This window comes from Pristiophorus japonicus, chromosome 20 (genome assembly GCF_044704955.1).
Source record: "Pristiophorus japonicus isolate sPriJap1 chromosome 20, sPriJap1.hap1, whole genome shotgun sequence".
In the NCBI taxonomy this organism is placed as follows: domain Eukaryota; kingdom Metazoa; phylum Chordata; class Chondrichthyes; family Pristiophoridae; genus Pristiophorus; species Pristiophorus japonicus.
This window is the reverse complement of record NC_091996.1, coordinates 85,720,677-85,741,463: the sequence shown is the minus strand read 5'-3', so window position 1 is coordinate 85,741,463 and position 20,787 is coordinate 85,720,677. Positions and strand designations below refer to the sequence as shown.

Below are 20,787 nucleotides of genomic sequence, written 5' to 3'. Positions count from 1 at the left end.
GTGCATCCCTCAGCACGTACTCCTGGACCCTGGATAGTGCCAGTCCGCAGCACCCGGCCGTGGACACCTCCTTGCTCGGGAAGACCAGCACGTTTCGGGACGACCAGCTTCCGAAATATTTTGCTGCTGCAAGACGTCTCAGAGATTGTGAGTGAGCACTAGGACCCTGGGTGTGCAAATATCCTTCCTCCGTGTGAGTGTGTGTATGTGTGTGTGTGTGTCTGAGTCTAACTTTGGGCACTAGGACCTTGGGTGTGTAAATATCCTTCCTCTGTGTGTGTCTGAGTCTAACTTTGGGCACTAGGACCCTGAGTGTGCAAATATCCTTCCTCTGTGCGTGTCTGAGTCTAACTTTGGGCACTAGGACCCTGGGTGTGTAAATATCCTTCCTCTATGTGTGTCTGAGTGTGTGTGTGTCTGAGTCTAACTTTGGGCACTAGGACCCTGAGTGTGCAAATATCCTTCCTCTGTGCGTGTCTGAGTCTAACTTTGGGCACTAGGACCCTGGGTGTGTAAATATCCTTCCTCTATGTGTGTCTGAGTGTGTGTGTGTCTGAGTCTAACTTTGGGAACTAGGACCCTGGGTGTGTAAATATCCTTCCTCTGTGTGTGTGTCTGAGTCTAACTTTGGGCACTAGGACCCTGAGTGTGCAAATATCCTTCCTCTGTGTGTGTGTCTGAGTCTAACTTTGGGCACTAGGACCCTGAGTGTGCAAATATCCTTCCTCTGTGTGTGTGTCTGAGTCTGACTTTGGGCACTAGGACCCTGTGTGTGTAAATATCCTTTCTCTGTGTGTATGTATCTGAGTGACCCTGGGTGTGCAAATATTCTTCCTCTGTGTGTGTGTGTGTCTGAGTCTAACTTTGGGCACTAGGACCCCGAGTGTGCAAATATCCTTCCTCTGTGTGTGTGTGAGTGTGTGTGTGTCTGAGTCTAACTTTGGGCACTAGGACCCTGGGTGTGCAAAATCCCATTCTGAGTCTGTCTATGTGACCTGGGCTCCCTATTTAGAAATGCAAAAAGCTTGCCAGCAGTTTTTTTTAAAAATCCACATGCACAGATAGATTGTGTGTGTATGTAAATGTCCATTAGGATCAGGGGATTGGTTAGAAGCGTTTCAGCAGAACAGGAGGAGGAGGAAAGATTCAAGCAGGAAAAAATATTATTGCAAAGTTTTATTTGCAGGTCCAGGGGGTGTGTGCAAAGAAAATAATCCAGCTAGCGCACACACACACACACACACACACACAGACGGGAGGAAATCTGAGCCGTAGCCAGAAAGGACGAGAGAGGAGGCGATGCAACGCTGAGAGGGGAAGGGAAGAGTTTAATTTTATTTGCACAAGTCGGGGTCGGTTGCAATGGCCAGCCCTGCCGGGGAGCGGCGAGACTCCGACGTGCGCAAGTGCGGCAGCCTCCGCAAGAGCAAGAGCTTGCACCGGCGCTATTTCGTGCTGCGGGCGGCCAGCGAGCGCGGGGCGGCGCGCCTGGAGTGCTATCAGAGCGAGAAGAAATTCCGGGCAGGCGGAAGCGGCGCCGGCGGAGGCAGCTCGAGACCCAAGCTGGCACTGCCCCTGCATGGCAGCGCCACCGTCAGCAAGCGGGCCGACTCGCGCAGCAAGTTCGTGCTGGCGCTCTACACCCGCGACCAGTGCCTGGCGCTGGCGGCCGACAGCCCGCAGGAGCAGGAGAGCTGGTACCGTGCCATCCGGGAGCTGCTGGCCGCAGGTAGGGCACCGACATACTCACCGCCACACCGCCACGCACCGATATACACCCCCCCGTGACGCCCCTCGGTCACCACGCACCGATATACACCCCCCCGTCACCACGCACCATCCCACACAGGCATCGCCACCCAACGACAGCTGGTACCGTGCCATCTGGGAGCTGCTGGCCGCAGATGACCACGGTACTGCTCGGCATAGTGGTAAACCTCGACATACTCCCCTTGCTCACCGACATACTCCCAACAGCTCAACACCCCGCACTCACCGCCCTCCCCTCAGTCAACACACTTCACCCCACGCACCCCCCTCAGGAGAGCTGCTACCACACCGTCCGAGAGCAGTTGGCGGCAGTGTGCGGGTCCCTCACACACCCCAACACACTTCCTCACACCCCAACACTCTCTCCTTCACACCCCTCCTCCCTCCCTCTCACGCCCCTCCCCTTGCCTCTCCCTCCCCCTCCCTCTTCCTCACTCCCTCCCTCTCCTTCCCCTCCCTCCCTCTACTTCCCCTCCCTCCCTCCCTCTCCTTCCTTCCCTCCCTCCCTCCCTCTCCTTCCTTCCCCTCCCTCCCTCCCTCCCTCTCCCCCCCCCGCCCTCCCTCTCCTTCCTTCCCCTCCCTCCCTCTCCTTCCTTCCCCTCCCTCCCTCTCCTTCCTTCCCCTCCCTCCCTCTCCTTCCTTCCCCTCCCTCCCTCTCCTTCCTTCCCCTCCCTCCCTCTCCTTCCTTCCCCTCCCTCCCTCTCCTTCCCCTCCCTCCCTCCCTCTCCTTCCTCCTTCCCCTCCCTCCCTCCCTCTCCTTCCTTCCCCTCCCTCCCTCCCTCCCTCTCCTTCCTTCCCCTCCCTCCCTCCCTCTCCTTCCTTCCCCTCCCTCCCTCCCTCTCCTTCCTTCCCCTCCTCCCTCCCTCTCCTTCCTTCCCCTCCCTCCCTCCCTCTCCTTCCTTCCCCTCCCTCCCTCCCTCCCTCTCCCTCCCTCCCTCCCTCTCCTTCCCTCCCTCCCTCTCCTTCCTTCCCCTCCCTCCCTCCCTCTCCTTCCTTCCTCCCTCTCCTTCCTTCCCCTCCCTCCCTCCCCTCCTCCCTCCCTCTCCTTCCTTCCCCTCCCTCCCTCCCTCTCCTTCCTTCCCCTCCCTCCCTCCCTCTCCTTCCTTTCCCTCCCTCTCCTTCCTTTCCCTCCCTCTCCTTCCTTTCCCTCCCTCCCTCTCCTTCCTTCCCCTCCCTCCCTCCCTCTCCTTCCTTCCCCTCCCTCCCTCCCTCCCTCTCCTTCCTTCTCCTCCCTCCCTCCCTCTCCTTCCTTCCCCTCCCTCCCTCTCCTTCCTTCCCCTCCCTCTCCTTCCTTCCCCTCCCTCCCTCTCCTTCCTTCCCCTCCCTCCCTCTCCTTCCTTCCCCTCCCTCCCTCTCCTTCCTTCCCCTCCCTCCCTCTCCTTCCTTCCCCTCCCTCCCTCTCCTTCCTTCCCCTCCCTCCCTCTCCTTCCTTCCCCTCCCTCCCTCTCCTTCCTTCCCCTCCCTCCCTCTCCTTCCTTCCCCTCCCTCCCTCTCCTTCCTTCCCCTCCCTCCCTCCTCCCTTCCTTCCCCTCCCTCCCTCTCCTTCCTTCCCCTCCCTCCCTCCCTCTCCTTCCTTCCCCTCCCTCCCTCCCTCCCTCCCTCCCTCTCCTTCCTTTCCCTCCCTCTCCTTCCTTTCCCTCCCTCCCTCTCCTTCCTTCCCCTCCCTCCCTCTCCTTCCTTCCCTCTCCCTCCCTCCCTCCCTCCCTCTCCTTCCTTCCCCTCCCTCCCTCTCCTTCCTTCCCCTCCCTCCCTCTCCTTCCTTCCCCTCCCTCCCTCTCCTTCCTTCCCCTCCCTCCCTCTCCTTCCTTCCACTCCCTCCCTCTCCTTCCTTCCCCTCCCTCCCTCTCCTTCCTTCCCCTCCCTCCCTCTCCTTCCTTCCCCTCCCTCCCTCTCCTTCCTTCCCCTCCCTCCCTCTCCTTCCTTCCCCTCCCTCCCTCTCCTTCCTTCCCCTCCCTCCCTCTCCTTCCTTCCCCTCCCTCCCTCTCCTTCCTTCCCCTCCCTCCCTCTCCTTCCTTCCCCTCCCTCCCTCTCCTTCCTTCCCCTCCCTCCCTCTCCTTCCTTCCCCTCCCTCCCTCTCCTTCCTTCCCCTCCCTCCCTCTCCTTCCTTCCCCTCCCTCCCTCTCCTTCCTTCCCCTCCCTCCCTCTCCTTCCTTCCCCTCCCTCCCTCTCCTTCCTTCCCCTCCCTCCCTCTCCTTCCTTCCCCTCCCTCCCTCTCCTTCCTTCCCCTCCCTCCCTCTCCTTCCTTCCCCTCCCTCCCTCTCCTTCCTTCCCCTCCCTCCCTCTCCTTCCTTCCCCTCCCTCCCTCTCCTTCCTTCCCCTCCCTCCCTCTCCTTCCTTCCCCTCCCTCCCTCTCCTTCCTTCCCCTCCCTCCCTCTCCTTCCTTCCCCTCCCTCCCTCTCCTTCCTTCCCCTCCCTCCCTCCCTCTCCCTCCCTCTCCTTCCCTCCCCTCCCTCCCTCTCCTTCCCTCCCCTCCCTCCCTCTCCCTCTCCTTCCCTCCCTTCCCTCCCCCCTTCTCCTTTCCCTCCCATTCCCCTCCCATTCCCTTCCCTCCCTCATTCTCACTCCTCTCACTCCCTCCCTCTCTCACTCCCGCTCCCTCCCTCACCCCCATGCTCCCTCCCTCCCTCTCCCCCTCCCTCTCCCCCTCCCTCTCATGCCCCTCTCCCTCCTCCTCACGCACCTCCCTCTCTCTCTTTCTACGCCCTCTCTTGTTCTGACAACTCTCATTCTCTCACTCACTCAACCCCTCTCGCCTATGCTCTCTACCTCTCTCTCCCTCCCTCCCTCTCTCTCTCCCCCTCCCTCTCTCTCTCTCCCTCTCCCTCTCTCTCTCTCCCCTCTCTTTCTTCCCCCTCGCTCTCTCTCCCCTCTCACTCTACCTCTCTCTTCCCCCCCCCCCCTTGCCTTCCCTCAATCACTGACTTTCCCTCCCCCCCCTCCATCACTCGTCCCTACTCACTGACCCCCCCCCCCTTGCTCTGCTCACCATTCCCTCTCTCTCTCTATCGCTGGCTCACTTTCTCCTTCCAATCCTCCCCTCCCCTCCATTCACACACTCCCTCACTCACCCCCAGTCTGACTCTGCCCTATCCCTGTTCTACTGGACCTTATTTCTCTCCTCTCCCGTCTGTTGTGATTTGAGTGTTTATGAATTAATTTTAGTTTGGGTTCATGTATTGAAAGCGAGAGAGAGAGATTGCAGTCAGTGTCTCCTTTCCCAATGCAACTCTCGTACATTTGTTGGCAAATCGAGGTTTGCGAGTTAGGAGACCTATTTACCCCCCTCGCAAGAAATGTTTTTTTCTTAAGCACGTTGCAAATGACATTTTGGATCTGAAACTAACAGCTAAACTGTAGCTGCGTAAACTATTGCAACTGTACCTCGACATTGAAACTGTCCAACACGTTACACCGAACCCGTCCCAACTGCTGTGACGGGTTACACGGTTTCGAGTTGTATCCAATTCAGGACAGACGCAGGATCGAACCACGAACCTGAGGGGTCTCGCACTCCCTCAGGTCAAGACCCATCCCCCCCCTCCCCAAGCCCCCCGGGGTCATAAATCATAGAGTCACAGAAATTGACAGCACGGAAGGAGGCCATTCGGCCCATCGTGTCCGTGCCGGCCGACAAAGAGCCACCCAGCCTAATCCCACTTTCCAGCTCTCGGTCCGTAGCCCTGCAGGTTACGGCACTTCAGGTGCACATCCAGGTACTTTTTAAATGTGGTGAGGGTTTCTGCCTCTACCACTCTTTCAGGCAGTGAGCTCCGCCCCAGACCCCCACCACCCTCTGGGTGAAGAAATTTCCCCTAAATCCCCTCTAAACCTCCCCCTAATTACTTTAAATCTATGCCCCCTGGTTGTTGACCCCTCTGCTAAGGGAAATAGGTCCGTCCTATCCACTCTGTCTCGGCTCCTCATAATTTTATACACCTCAATCAGGTCTCCCCTCAGCCTCCTCTGTTCCAAAGAAAACAACCCCAGCCTATCCAATCTTTCCTCATCGCTAAAATTCTCCAGTCCAGGCAACATCCTCGTAAATCTCCTCTGTACCCTCTCCAGTGCAATCACATCTTTCCTGTAATGTGGTGACCAGAACTGCACGCAGTACTCCAGCTGTGGCCTAACCAGTGTTGTACACAGTTCAAGCATAACCTCCCTGCTCTTGTATTCTATGCCTCGGTCAATAAAGATAAATATTCCGTAGGCCGCCTTAATCACTTTATCCACCTGGCCTGCTACCTTACGGAACTGTGGACCTGCACTCCCAGGTCCCTTTGTTCCTCTACACTTCTCAGTGTCCTACCATTAAATGTGTATTCCCTTGCCTTGTTAGACATTCTCCAATGCATTACCTCACACTTCTCTGGATTAAATTCCATTTGCCACTGTTCTGCCCACCTGACCAGTTCATTGATATCTTCCTGCAGTCTGCGGCTTTCTTCTTCATTATCAACCCCACGGCCGATTTTTGTATCATCTACAAACTTCTAAATCATACCCCCAACGTTCAAGTCAAGATCATTGATATATACCACTCAAAGCAAGGGACCCAGCACTGAGCCCTGCGGAATCGCACCGGAAACAGCAGCCCAGTCACAAAAACACCCATCGACCATTACCCTCTGCTTCCTGCCTCCGAGCCAATTTTGGATCCAACTTGCCACTTTGCCCTGGATCCCAGGGGCTTTTACTTTCGTGACCAGTCTGCCATGTGGGACCTTATCAAAAACTTAGCTAAAATCCATATACACTGCATCGTGCGCACTGCCCTCATCGACCCTCCTGGTCACCTCCTCGAAAAATTCAATCAGGTTGGTCAGGCACGAAGTATGAGACAGTCATGGATAAATCCAGCGGGGAATTCAGGAGAAACTCAGAGGGCGGTGAGGATGCGAAACTCGCTCCCACAGGGAGTGGTTAAGGCAAAGCTGCGTTTAAAGGGGAGGCTCATGAAGCACTTGAGGGGGAAAGGAATCGAGGGTTATGTTGGGGAGTGAGAGATGAGGTAGGGGTGGGAGGAGGCTGGAATAAAGCATAAACATCAGATGGGCCGAATGGCCGGTTTCTGTGCTGTAAAATTCTCTGAAGCCCATTCGATGAATCAGTTGTTTTTCTCCAGGTTCAATTATCCCCAGATTGCTTCCGTGCAGCAAAGATGTTTTCCGATTTCATGCCCTGTTTTCTGTTTTGTAAATGGCAGAAATACTAGCGTGAGCCGATCGATTGATCGATGTCACAGGCGGTGTGGTTTGGTATTGATTATGTCTCGCTGCACGGAGCATGCTGGGAATTGGCTGGCGCCGGGTGTCCTGTGGCTGTTTGCGTCTCCATGGCAACTCATCTGCATTCAGACTGCAAATTGCATAAAGCCGGCTGCCCACCAGAGGCCCAGGAGCTGGGATACGAGAGACTGATGTGCAGTTGTAATGCTCAGCACCAAGCCTGCGAGTGTTTGATGGGACAGTGTAGAGGGAGCTTTACTCTGTATCTAACCCCGTGCTGTACCTGCCCTGGGAGTGTTTGATGGGACAGTGTAGAGGGAGCTTTACTCTGTATCTAACCCCGTGCTGTACCTGCCCTGGGAGTGTTTGATGGGACAGTGTAGAGGGAGCTTTACTCTGTATCTAACCCATGCTGTACCTGCCCTGGGAGTGTTTGATGGGACAGTGTAGAGGGAGCTTTACTCTGTATCTAACCCCGTGCTGTACCTGCCCTGGGAGTGTTTGATGGGACAGTGTAGAGGGAGCTTTATTCTGTATCTAACCCCAGCTATACCTGCCCTGGGAGTGTTTGATGGGACAGTGTAGAGGGAGCTTTACTCTGTATCTAACCCCGTGCTGTACCTGCCTGGGAGTGTTTGATGGGACAGTGTAGAGGGAGCTTTACTCTGTATCTAACCCCGTGCTGTACCTGCCCTGGGAGTGTTTGATGGGACAGTGTAGAGGGGGCTTTGCTCTGTATCTAACCCCGTGCTGTACCTGTCCTGGGAGTGTTTGATGAACAGTGTAGAGGGGGCTTTGCTCTGTATCTAACCCCGTGCTGTACCTGCCCTGGGAGTGTTTGATGGACAGTGTAGAGGGAGCTTTACTCTGTATCTAACCCCCTGTACCTGCCCTGGGAGTGTTTGATGGGACAGTGTAGAGGGAGCTTTACTCTGTATCTAACCCCGTGCTGTACCTGCCCTGGGAGTGTTTGATGGACAGTGTAGAGGGAGCTTTACTCTGTATCTAACCCCGTGCTGTACCTGTCCTGGGAGTGTTTGATGGACAGTGTAGAGGGAGCTTTACTCTGTATCTAACCCCGTGCTGTACCTGCCCTGGGAGTGTTTGATGGACAGTGTAGAGGGAGCTTTACTCTGTATCTAACCCCGTGCTGTACCTGCCCTGGGAGTGTTTGATGGACAGTGTAGAGGGAGCTTTACTCTGTATCTAACCCCGTGCTGTACCTGCCCTGGGAGTGTTTGATGGACAGTGTAGAGGGAGCTTTACTCTGTATCTAACCCCGTGCTGTACCTGCCCTGGGAGTGTTTGATGAACAGTGTAGAGGGAGCTTTACTCTGTATCTAACCCCGTGCTGTACCTGCCCTGGGAGTGTTTGATGGACAGTGTAGAGGGAGCTTTACTCTGTATCTAACCCCGTGCTGTACCTGCCCTGGGAGTATTTGATGGGACAGTGTAGAGGGAGCTTTATTCTGTATCCCACAAACAGCAATGCGATAAATTGTTGATTGAGGGATAAATATTGGGAAGAACTGCCCACACAATACTCTGAAATAGTGCCGGTGAGACCTTTTACATCTGACTAAGTTCACTGGGAGCAGTCTCATTTTCCTCCCCATCGCCCGTCGATCACATGCGCGCCCACGCTGTACACCGACGCGGGGAGTATTCTGTTCCGCAAACCACGGAGTGGTGAGAATTCGCCCAGAGGCAGCTGTCTAGCTGCGGTTCAGCTGGTGACAAGCGAACAACGAAAGGCTGTGGGATTTTTAACCAACTCCTGGAGGGTAGGGTTGATCATCAGAACACCACTCCCAGTGACATATTACCGGGAAAAAAAACACCCCTCTTGTGTACACAGCACCTATTCGCACCTCAGGCCATCCCAAAGCACTTCTCCGCCAACAAAGTCCGTTGCGAAATGTAGCCACGGCGGGAAACGCCGATTGGCGCACAGCAAGATCCCGCAGATCGCACTGCGATAACGACCAGATCGTCCTTTTTTTTTTCGGGATGTTGTTTGAGGGATAAATATTGGCCCCTGGACAGATGGGAGAACTGCCCCCCCTGCTTGTCTTCGAAATAGTCCCCCGTTTCCAGCCCTCGAAGAAAGAGGCTGGGTTATTCAGGTCAGCAAACGAGTGGTTTGCTTCAATTTATTTTGAATGCAGCCAAGCTGGAGTATAAAAGATTAAGGCGCGATCTAATCGAGGTGTTTAAGTTGATTAAAGGAGTTGATCGGGTAGATAGAGAGAAACTCTTTCCTCTGGGCAGGGGTGGTGTCCACAACAAGAAAGAAAGACTTGCATTTCTCTAGCGCCTTTCACGACCACCGGACGTCTCAAAGCGCTTTACAGCCAATGAAGTACTTTTGGAGTGCGGTCACTGTTGCAATGTGGGAAACGCGGCAGCTAATTTGCGCACAGCAAGCTCCCACACACAGCAATGTGATAATGACCCAAATCTCCTGGTTTTTTTTTATTATGTTGATTGAGGGATAAATATTGGCCCCAGAACAAGGGGACGTCACCTTAAAATTAGAGCCCGGCCGTTCAGGGGTGATGTCAGGAAGCACTTCTTCACACAAAGGGCGGCGGGAATCGGGAACTCTCTCCCCCCAAAACTTTGTTGAGGCCGGGTGTCGCTTGAAAATTTCTATTGGGTAAGGGTATTGAGGGTTACGGAACCAAGCGGGTAGATGGAGTTGAGATACAGATCAGCCACAATTTCATTGATGGCAGAAATGGCTCGAGGGACTGAATGGCCTCCTCTTGGTCCCATGTTCCTAAAGATGCATGCTTTTAAAAAATTTGTTCCTGGGCTGTGGGCGTCGCTGGCAAGGCTGGCATTTATTACCCCTTGAGAAGGTAGTGGTGAGCCGCCTTCTTGAACCGCTGCAGTCCGTGTGGTGAAGGTGCTCCCACAGTGCTGTTAGGGAGGGAGTTCCAGGATTGTGACCCAGCGACGATGAAGGAACGGCCGATATATTCCCAAGTCGGGACGGTGTGTGACTGGGAGGGGAACGTGGAGGTGGTGGTGTTCCCATGCGCCTGCTGCCCTTGTCCTTCTGGGCGGTAGAGGTCGCGGGTTTGGGAGGTGCTGCCGAAGAAGCCTTGGCGAGTTGCTGCAGTGCATCTTGTCGACGGTGCACACTGCAGCCAGGGGGCGCCGGTGGTGGAGGGAGTGAATGTTGAAGGTGGTGGGTAGCGTGCCCATCGAGCGGGCTGCTTTGTCCTGGATGGTGGCGAGCTTCTCGTGTGTTGTTGGAGCTGCGCCCATCCAGGCAAGTGGAGAGTGTTCCCTCACACTCCTGACTTGTGCCTTGTAGATGGTGGGAAGGCTTTGGGGAGTCAGGAGGTGAGACACTCGTTGCAGAATACCCAGCCTCTGACACAAAACTTTTAGAGAGAGGAGATAGAACTATCACTGCAACCCGACACATGACCAGCTTAAAGCAGGGTACATTATCCGAGGCTCTCTTTTCTTACCATTGTGTCTTGTTATGTCTCCCGCTATATGTAAAAAAAAAACCACACAAACTTACAGTAACACTTTTCATTTTCTTATTCTGGGGTGCTTAAGAACATAAGAAATAGGAGCAGGAGTATGCCATACGGCCCCTCGAGCCTGCTCCGCCATTCAATAAGATCATGGCTGATCTGATCATGGACTCAGCTCCACTTCCCCGCCCGCTCCCCATAACCCCTTATCCCCTTATCGGTTAAGAAACTGTCTATTTCTGTCTTAAATATATTCAATGTCCCAGCTTCCACAGCTCTCTGAGGCAGCGAATTCCACAGATTTACAACCCTCTGAGAGAAGAAATTCCTCCTCATCTCAGTTTTAAATGGGCGGCCCCTTATTCTAAGATCATGCCCCCTAGTTCTAGTCTCCCCCATCAGTGGAAACATCCTCTCTGCATCCACCTTGTCGAGCCCCCTCATAATCTTATACGTTTCGATAAGATCACCTCTCATTCTTCTGAATTACAATGAGTAGAGGCCCAACCTACTCAACCTTTCCTCATAAGTCAACCCCCTCATCCCCGGAATCAACCGAGTGAACCTTCTCTGAACTGCTTCCAAAGCAAGTATATCCTTTCGTAAATATGGAAACCAAAACTGCACGCAGTACTCCAGGTGTGGCCTCACCAATACCCTGTATAACTGTTGCAAGACTTCCCTGCTTTTATACTCCATCCCCTTTGCAACAAAGACCAAGATTGCATTGGCTTTCCTGATCACTTGCTGTACCTGCATACTAACCTTTTGTGTTTCATGTACAAGTACCCCCAGGTTCCGCTGTACTGCAGCACTTTGCAATCTTTCTCCATTTAAATAATAACTTTTAACTTTTAAAGCTAGGGTCAATAATTATAAGGTAGCCACAAATAAGTTCAGTGAGGAATTCAGGAGAGACTTCTTTACCCAGAGAGCGGTGAGAATGTGGAACTCGCTGCCACAGGGAGGGGTTGAGGCGTATAGTATCGATGCATTTAAGGGAGGCTGTATAAAGACATGAGGGAGAAAAGAATAGAAGGATGGGGTGATGGTGTGAGATGAAGAGGGGTGGGAGGGGGCTGGTGTGGAGCATAAACACCGGCACGGAGGTGATGGGCCGAATGGCCGGTTTCTGTGCTGTAAACTCGATGACATTCTGGGATTAGCAGCTCCACTCCCTCGTGTCTGTTTAACTGTTAGTTGCCCCGCTCTGGGAACTGGAGCTGGAGTTATCGCTCAGAGCTGGTCTCCCCGAGATCCCGGTGATCCCGGCGAGGTGGCAGAGGGGGAAGTGATAAAGAATTGCCTGGCGTGTTTCCATGCTGAAAATATGATGTACGCCAAAATGAACCTCGGTGTTAAAGTACTTCCAGTGTTTGGGGAGGGGGAGAAAAGTCTCCGATTCAGCACCGGTCCTTGCTAGATTGCCGATTTTGAAGACGGTAAGAAGGATCCACGAACGGTTGGGCGGAGGGGTAGAGTTTGTCAGTGTCAGTGTCAGCCGTGGCTCAGTGGGCAGCACTCTCTCTCTCGCCTCTGAGTCAGAAGGTTGTGGGTTCGAGTCCCACTCCAGGGACTTGAGCACATAAATCCAAGCCGACACTCCCAGTGCAGTGCTGAGGGAGCGCCGCACTGTCGGAGGGGCAGTGCTGAGGGAGCGCCGCACTGTCGGAGGGGCAGTGCTGAGGGAGCGCCGCACTGTCGGAGGGGCAGTGCTGAGGGAGCGCCGCACTGTCGGAGGGGCAGTGCTGAGGGAGCGCCGCAATGTCGGAGGGGCAGTGCTGAGGGAATGCCGCACTGTCGGAGGGACAGTACTGAGGGAGCGGCGCACTGTCAGAGGGGCTGTCTTTCGGATGGGGCATTAAACCGAGGCCCCGTCTGCTCTCTCGGGTGGATGTAAAAGATCCCACGGCCACTATTTTGAAGAAGAGCAGGGGAGTTCTCCCCGGTGTCCTGGGGCCAATATTTATCCCTCAATCAACATAACAAAAAAGCATTATCTGGTCATTATCACATTGCTGTGTGTGGGAGCTTGCTGTGCATAAATTGGCTGCCGCATTTCCCACATTACAACAGTGACTACACTCCAAAAAGTACTTCATTGGCTGTGAAGTGCTTTGAGACGTCCGGTGGGCGTGAAAGGCGCTATATAAATGCAAGTCTTTTCGGCAGTGAGGGGTGGAAATTCAGCCAGGGTTCCCGCCCCGATTGTCCCACAGGTGAGGAGATATGTAGGTGGTTGACAAAGACAGGATTGAGACGGGAAGTGATGTCCCCCCTATCACCAAGTGTACACCAAATCCCGTTCACCCACTACTCCCTCTGTCCAGCCCCCCCCATACCAAGCTGGCTTGCTCTCTTTAGAGCAGAGAGGGTTAAATTGGGGATTTAATAGAGGTGTTCAACATCATGAGGGCGGTTTGAGAAACCGTTTCCACTTGCAGGAGCGTTGGTAACCAGAGAACACAGATTTAAGGTGATTGGCTAAAGATCCAGAGGGGGAGATGAGGAGAAATATGATTTTACGCAGCGAGTTGTTGTGATCTGGCACGCGCTGCCTGAAAGGGCGGTGGGAGCAGATTCAATGATAACCTTCAAAGACGGATTAGGTAACTACAGGTTGAACCTCCCAGATCTGGAACTCCCAGATCCGGAACTCCCTGATCCGGAATTCCCTGATCCGAACTCTCTTATCCGGAACCACCCCTTGTCCAGAACCATTCCTGGCCACCAGGTGGCATAGGCGCAGAACTCCGGCATGAACAAATTGAAGTCCTTCCTCGCTGCCGACTCCTGCAATCGCCGGCCTGACCCCGCCATCCACCACCCCCACCCCATGATTTCTCTGCCGCACTCCCAGCCCCAAATCAGCCAGCCCCGATATCACCTTGCTCAGTACCTGTACCATCCAATTTAACGTGACCACCCCTCGTCCAGAAGAAAAATCCCTGATCCGGAACAGGCTGGGTCCCGAGGGTTCCGGATAAGGGAGGTTCAAACTGTTCTTGGGGAAAATATTGCAGGGTGGTGAGGGAAGGAGCAGGGAGTGTGGGACTAATTGCTTTTTCAAAGAGCTGGCACAGGCTCGATGGGCCGAATGGCCTCCTGTGCTGTAAGGTTCTATGGTTCGAACAACAACATAAAACAAGGTGCACAAATAAATCTGAGTAACTCATCGATTGGAGCAGGCCGGTATCTTGACTTGTACACAGTGTTGGGAGTTAATCTCATGTACTTAGACCTTTGGTTGTCATAAGCACACAATAAATTTGCCGCTTTGCAATCATTCAACAGCAACTTTCAAAAGGAGAATTGGGTAACTACTTGAAGGGGGGGAGGTGTAGAGTAGGAATTTGCTGGGTTTTGGGAGAGAGCAGGTTGTGGGGGGGGGGAGGGGTTGGCGGGGCGGAAGTGGCTATAATTGGACATCTCTTTCAAAGAGCCAGCACTGGCACGATGGGCCGAATGGCCTCATGATTTCCCCGGCTCTTGATCAATCTCCTCATTACAATGGCCTTTTCAGCTCTGGAAACGCTCCCTCAAAAGAGTTAAGGTTGGTCAATTGAAGATATTAAAATTGTGGGGGTTTTTGTGAGGCGAGGGTGTTAAGGGTTGAAGGACCGAGGCATGTAGGCGGAGTTAAGATACAGATCAGCCCCCGATCCAATCGAACAGCGGAAGAGGCTGGAGGGACTGATTGACCTCCTCCGGTTCCTTGAAGATGGAGAGAGGTGGAGAGGTTGAGGGACGAAGGTCCAGAGCAAGAGGAAGAGGCAATCTTGTGGGCCTGTTCAACATCATGAGGGGTTTATTGATGAGGTAAATTGGGACGAGCTATTTCCACTGGTCAGTCAGTCGGCAACTTAAGCTCATCAAGGTCACACATCACCGAAGAGCTCTCCTGACCGAGTGTCAGCTGTGGCTCAGTGGGCAGCACACTCGCTCTCAGAGGCAGAAGGTTGTGGGTTCGAGTCCCACGTCCAGGGACTTGAGTACATAAATCCAGGCCGACACTCCCAGTGCAGTGCTGAGGGAGTGCCGCACTGTCAGAGGGGCAGTGCTGAGGGAGCGCCGCACTGTCGGAGGGGCAGTGCCGAGGGAGCGCCGCACTGTCGGAGGGGCAGTGCTGAGGGAGCGCCGCACTGTCGGAGGGGCAGTGCTGAGGGAGCGCCGTACTGTCGGAGGGGCAGTGCTGAGGGAGCGCCGCACTGTCGGAGGGGCAGTGCTGAGGGAGCGCCGCACTGTCGGAGGGGCAGTGCTGAGGGAGCGCTGCACTGTCGGAGGTGCTGTCTTTTGGATGAGACGTTAAACCGAGGCCCCGTCTGCTCTCTCAGGTGGACGTAAAAGATCCCGTGGCACTATTTCGAAGAAGAGCTGGGGAGTTCTCCCCGTTGTCCTGAGGCCAAAATTTATTCCTCAATCAACATAACAAAAAAAAAACAGATTATCTGGGTCATTATCACATTGCTGTTTGTGGGAGCTTGCTTTGAGCCAATTGGCTGCCGCGTTTCCCACATTACAACAGTGACTGCACTCCAAAAGTACTTACATAAGAACATAGAAATAGGAGCTGGAGTCGGCCATTCGGCCCCTCGAGCCTGCTCCGCCATTCAATAAGATCATGGCTGATCTGATCATGGACTCAGCTCCACTTCCCCGCCCGCTCCCTATAACCCTTTATTCCCTTATCGCTCAAAAATCTGTCTATCTCCACCTTAAATATATTCAATGACCCAGCCTCCAAAGCTCTCTGGGGCAGAGAATTCCACAGATTTACGACCCTCTGAGAGAAGAAATTCCTCCTCATCTCAGTTTTAAATGGGTGGCCCCTTATTCTAAGATTATGCCCCCTAGTTCTAGTCTCCCCCATCAGTGGAAACATCCTCTCTGCATCCACCTTGTCAAGCCTCCTCAAAATCTTATACGTTTCAATTAGATCACCTCTCATTCTTCTGAATTCCAATGAGTAGAGGCCCAACCTACTCAACCTTTCCTCATAAGTCAACCCCCTCATCCCTGGAATCAACCGAGTGAACCTTCTCTGAACCGCCTCCAATGCAAGTGTATCCTTCCTTAAATAAGGAGACCTAAACTGCACGCAGTACTCCAGGTGGGACCTCACCAATACCCTATACAGTTGCAGCAGGACTTCCCTGCTTTTATACTCCATTCCCCTTTGCAATAAAGGCCAACATTCCATTGGCCTTCCTGATCACTTGCTGTACCTGCATGCTAAACTTTTGTGTTTCATGCACAAGGACCCCCAGGCCCCTCTACTGCTTAACCTTCCCTCATTAGACAACCCCAGGAATTAACCTTCTCTGAACTGCGTTGGCTGCATTGGACGGGTGGTTGTGAAAGCCCCTGTATAAATGCAAGTCTTATTTTTTTCTCCCCCCCCCCTCCCCCCCCCTCCCCCCTGTTGTTACAGACAAAGGACACATCGAAAACGGAGATTCCGACTACAGCGCGGTGCCGGGTCCGGTGTTCAAGGAGGTCTGGCAGGTCAACCTGCGGCCGCGTGGCCTGGGCCACTCACGGAACATGAACGGCATCTACCGGCTGTGCCTGACCGACATGACCATCAACCTGGTGAAGCTGAACTCCGACCAGGCGGCAGTGGTCCTGCAGCTGATGAACATCCGGCGGTGCGGGCATTCGGAGAACTTCTTCTTTGTGGAGGTGGGCCGCTCGGCCGTCACCGGGCCCGGCGAGTTCTGGATGCAGGTGGACGACTCCGTGGTGGCCCAGAACATGCACGAGACCATCCTGGAGGCCATGAAGGCCATGAGCGAGGAGTTTCGCCTCCGCACCAAGAGCCAGTCCTCCTCCTGCTCCTCCTCCTCCTCCTCCTCCAGCTCCCACCCTATCTCTGTGCCCCCCCGCCGCTACCCGCTGCCCAACCCGCCGCCCAGCCAGGTGGGCCTGTCGGCCAGGAGGTGCGGCGGAGCCACCTCGCCCGGCCAACGCTACAGCTTCGCTCGGGCGCGCACCTCAAGCGACGGCAGCGGCCCCTGCTCCTCCTCCTCCTGCTCCTCCCGCCCTGCCTCGGCCGACGAGGTGGCGGCCAGCCCCTCCCCCGGGGCACCCCTCCCCCACCAGCGGCAGGGTCCCGGCAAGGCCCACCTGCCGCTGAGCCAGACCTGGTCGACCCCCAGCCCCTCGTCCAGCGGCCATGGCTCGGACTGCGCCTGCCCCCTACGCCCGCTGGGCTCGCCGGGCGACCGGGGCTTCTCCTCCCCCACCCCCTCCTCCTCCCCGCCTCCGCCCTCCTCCTCCGACGGCGAGGAAGAGGAGGAGTACGGCTCCAGCCCCGGCACGCCGGACCCTGGGCGCTTCCCGCTGGCTGCGGTCCACCGCGACTACATGGCCATGGGGCGGTCGGTGTCGTCGGCGTCCTCCCCGTCGGCGGCGGAGCAGGGGGCCCAGCGGTACCAGCGCCGGCTGCTCCAGCGGGCGTGCAGCCGGGGGGAGGACGAGGAGGATGACGAGGAGGAGAAGGCGTCCGAGCGTGGCCCGAGCAAGCGGGCCTGGCCGGCGAAACTGGCGACCGCGGCAGGGCCCACCGCCGCCCAGGGCTCGGCCGACAACGGCTACATGGCGATGCTGCCCGGGGTGTCGGTGGCCGCGGCCCAGGGCGTGGGGGGCGACGACTACATGGCCATGACCCCCAGGGGCTCCTCGGCCCCCCGGCGGATCGCCAAGCCGCGCGGCGGGGAGGGGGGCGGCTACATGGTGATGTCGCCGAGCGGCAGCTGTTCGCCCGAGGGCTGGGGCCGGGAGGCCGGGGGGTCGGGGGTCGTCGGCAGCGACTACATGAACATGTCGCCCGCCAGCCGCTCGGCCTCCTGCACCCCGCCGGATGCCGGACGCCCCCGCCCCCCCGGACCCCCGCCGGCCAGGCCCCGCCCCCCCGGGGAGGCGGCCGATCCCCGGCAACCCTGCTACCACTCACTGCCCCGGTGCTACCGGCAGCCCGCCCCCTCGGGCCCCGTCTCCTGCTGCTCCTACTCCACCGGCAGCAGCAGCGACAGCTTGGCGGAGGCCGAGGGCGGGCGGCCAGGCTCGGACCCCCGGGGCCCCGCGACGTCCGCCCTCGCGCCGGCGCGGCTGGGCGGGGCGCACGGCGAGGCGGGCAAGGCCAGCACCCTGCCCCGCCGCGCCCGCGAGGGAGCCCCGCCCCCCCAGCCCCCCAGCCCCGGCGAGTACGTCAGCATCGAGTTCCGGGCCCCCCGGGCCTGCGCCGCCCATGCCCCCCAGCCCCGCCCGCCCCCGGCCGACTACATCAACGTGGGCCTGGGCCCGCCGGCCGACCCACACCAGGGCGCCCGGCTGGTCCGTGCCGACCCCCAGGGCTGCCGCCGCCGCCGACACTGCTCCGAGACCTTCCTGCCCCCCGCCCCGCCCGCCGGACGCCGCAGTTCGGCCTCCTCCGAGAGCGCCTGGCCGAAGGACGGGGGCGGTGGCGACGGACGGGGCGAGCCGGGCGCGGAGCCCTGCGCGGGCATGTCGCGGCAAATGTCGAGCGGCTTCGAGAACGGCCTGAACTACATCGACCTGGATCTGGGCCCGGACAGCGGCTGCGCAGAGGGCCTGGCCTCGCAGCTGAGACTCTACGCGCAGACCAACGGGAGCCCCGCCTTCAGCGCCTACGCCAGCATTGACTTCCACAAGTCCGAGGAATTAAGAAGCCATAACTGTACGAAAGAAGGTGAGTGGCTTCAGCGCGACTGTTTCCCGCCAGCACTTGCCTCCCATCGGGTTAATCTCGCTCGTTTATCTTCCGGCATCGATTGTGTCCCATTACCGGTCCCTATGTAAACATGTCACGCTGCAATGACCGCCTCCCACCAGCGGTGGCGCTGCAACATCTCCAATCACTGAGGGCATGGGGAGTGAAAGTTACGGTTGAGTCTGCTTCCACCGCCCTTTCAGGCAGTGCTTTTCCAGATCGTAACCGCTTGCCGGGTCAGAAGAATTCTCCTCCTGTCCGCCTCTGGTTTCCGTGGTGCTTGGGGTTAAGGTTCACAACTTAGGAACAGGCTGGATGCTGATTGGACAGGGCTTGGCTACGCCAGGTACTGCACCGTCCTGGTTGGGAGCGTTGTGTATTTCGCTTTATAACCGGCGCGAGTGTTTTGGTAATGAAGAGGCGACAGGCTCCCTGTGGTGCTATACGGGCAGGATTCCCCGGCAAGGTTTCCGTGTCGTTTGGTCGTGGGTACGGGAATCTGCGTCTCAAGGGCGCCTGCCCCTTTAAGACCAGGGGGCTCGGGTGTTCAGCCAGTGCGGGGGGTGGGGGGTGGGTGGCGGTCGGGACGAGGTCCTTTAGAGCGCCCAGTGGTATGAAGGGGCGTGTCTCTCGGCGACCCACGTCAATCGCTGCCTCTTGGGGAGTGGCTGCATTAGGGCTGTGAAAAGCAACGACAGTGTTCCTGGCCGGAATGGAGATGATTGGGTATTTCCCCCTCCCCAACCCCCCTGTCGGTCCCACTGCAAGCGACTGGGATTGACTTTATGTACAGAATCTGTATTCTGTCACTATCCTACACACACTACATTTTGCTGTTTGCTGGCAAAATCTCCCCCGCTTTTATCAGGAGACTTTCGTAGTTTCGTTCAATTTGTCGCAATCTCTTTTTAAATAGATTCTGTGGACTGTTTGATGTCGTGCGCAGTTTAAATAGATTCTGTGGACTGTTTGAGGTTGTGCGCAGTTTAAATAGATTCTGTGGACTGTTTGAGGTTGTGCGCAGTTTAAATAGATTCTGCGGCCTGTTTGCTCCACTGCTCTGTTTAAATAGATTCTGTGGACTGTTTGGTGTCTTGCGCAGTTTAAATAGATTCTGTGGACTGTTTGAGGTTGTGCGCAGTTTAAATAGATTCTGTGGACTGTTTGAGGTTGTGCGCAGTTTAAATAGATTCTGTGGACTGTTTGAGGTTGTGCGCAGTTTAAATAGATTCTGTGGACTGTTTGAGGTTGTGCGCAGTTTAAATAGATTCTGTGGACTGTTTGAGGTTGTGCGCAGTTTAAATAGATTCTCTGGACGGTTTGGTGTCGTGCGCCGTTTAAATAGATTCTGTGGACTGTTTGGTGTCGTGCGCCATTTAAATAGATTCTGTGGACTGTTTGATGTCGTGCGCAGTTTAAATAGATTCTGTGGACTGTTTGATGTCGTGCGCAGTTTAAATAGATTCTCTGGATGGTTTGGTGTCGTGCGCCATTTAAATAGATTCTGTGGACTGTTTGGTGTTATGCGCAGTTTAAATAGATTCTGTGGACTGTTTGGTGTCGTGCGCCGTTTAAATAGATTCTGTGGACTGTTTGGTGTTATGCGCAGTTTAAATAGATTCTGTGGACTGTTTGATGTCGTGCGCAGTTTAAATAGATTCTGTGGACTGTTTGGTGTTATGCGCAGTTTAAATAGATTCTGTGGACTGTTTGGTGTTATGCGCAGTTTAAATAGATTCTGTGGACTGTTTGATGTCGTGCGCAGTTTAAATAGATTCTGTGGACTGTTTGGTGTTATGCGCAGTTTAAATAGATTCTGTGGACTGTTTGGTGTTATGCGCAGTTTAAATAGATTCTGTGGACTGTTTGTTCCAGTGCTCTGTTTAAACCGACTGTTTGCCAGGTAAATAGATTGTGTGTGCCGTGAAACAGACTGCTTGCTGTGAGTCCTGCAGTGAGTCCCGCCCCGCCTCCTTGCCTGACACAGTGGTTGGAGTGGGGCAATCTGCTGCTTTATCAAGGTCAGAAAAACCAACAGGAAAATGACTGGCTTTCTTGCGTGACGTTTAACATCTGTACATTTGACGCGTGTGACATTTGAGACGTGACCAACGCACGGCGATGCAAATCTTTATTGGGACGACACAGTGATAATAGACACACTTCTCCTTTTTAAGTATAACTAACCACGTTAACCATGGTACAGCTACATCGCATACAGTTTTCGCATGTAATGTATTTGTTTAAGAATAGCAGCACATTGCTATTAAGAACTAGTTGGTTTATTGACAAAGGTTTAACAATCGCACTACACATTACCAGTTCATCCACCGGGCTCTCATCCACCTGCCTCATCGTTGGATGACCGAGACCCAACTGGCCGGGGTTTTATTGAGTCTTGTGACCATCACGTGATTGACTAAGCCACTCACAACGCAACAGCTCCACAGATCTCTGAGCACGCTCACAGGTGCAGACACTTTAACCGCACTGAATGAATAAGAAAGGAAGGACTTGCATTTGTATAGCGCCTTTCAAGTCCCCAGGACGGTCCCAAGGT

At 55.3% G+C, this 20,787-nt stretch overlaps 1 protein-coding gene across 1 annotated transcript in view; it reads left to right on the top strand.

Annotated features, from left to right (window-relative positions):
• The first annotated feature begins 1,136 nt into the window (after positions 1-1,136).
• The window catches only part of LOC139232808 (insulin receptor substrate 1-like), a 117,724-nt gene continuing 98,073 nt past the window's right edge, over positions 1,137-20,787 (top strand). The window contains exons 1-2 of the mRNA XM_070863302.1: positions 1,137-1,729; positions 15,927-18,206. Coding sequence (XP_070719403.1) covers positions 1,363-1,729; positions 15,927-18,206 — 2,647 coding nt within the window. The 5' untranslated portion in view covers positions 1,137-1,362. The remainder of the gene's footprint in view (positions 1,730-15,926; positions 18,207-20,787) is intronic.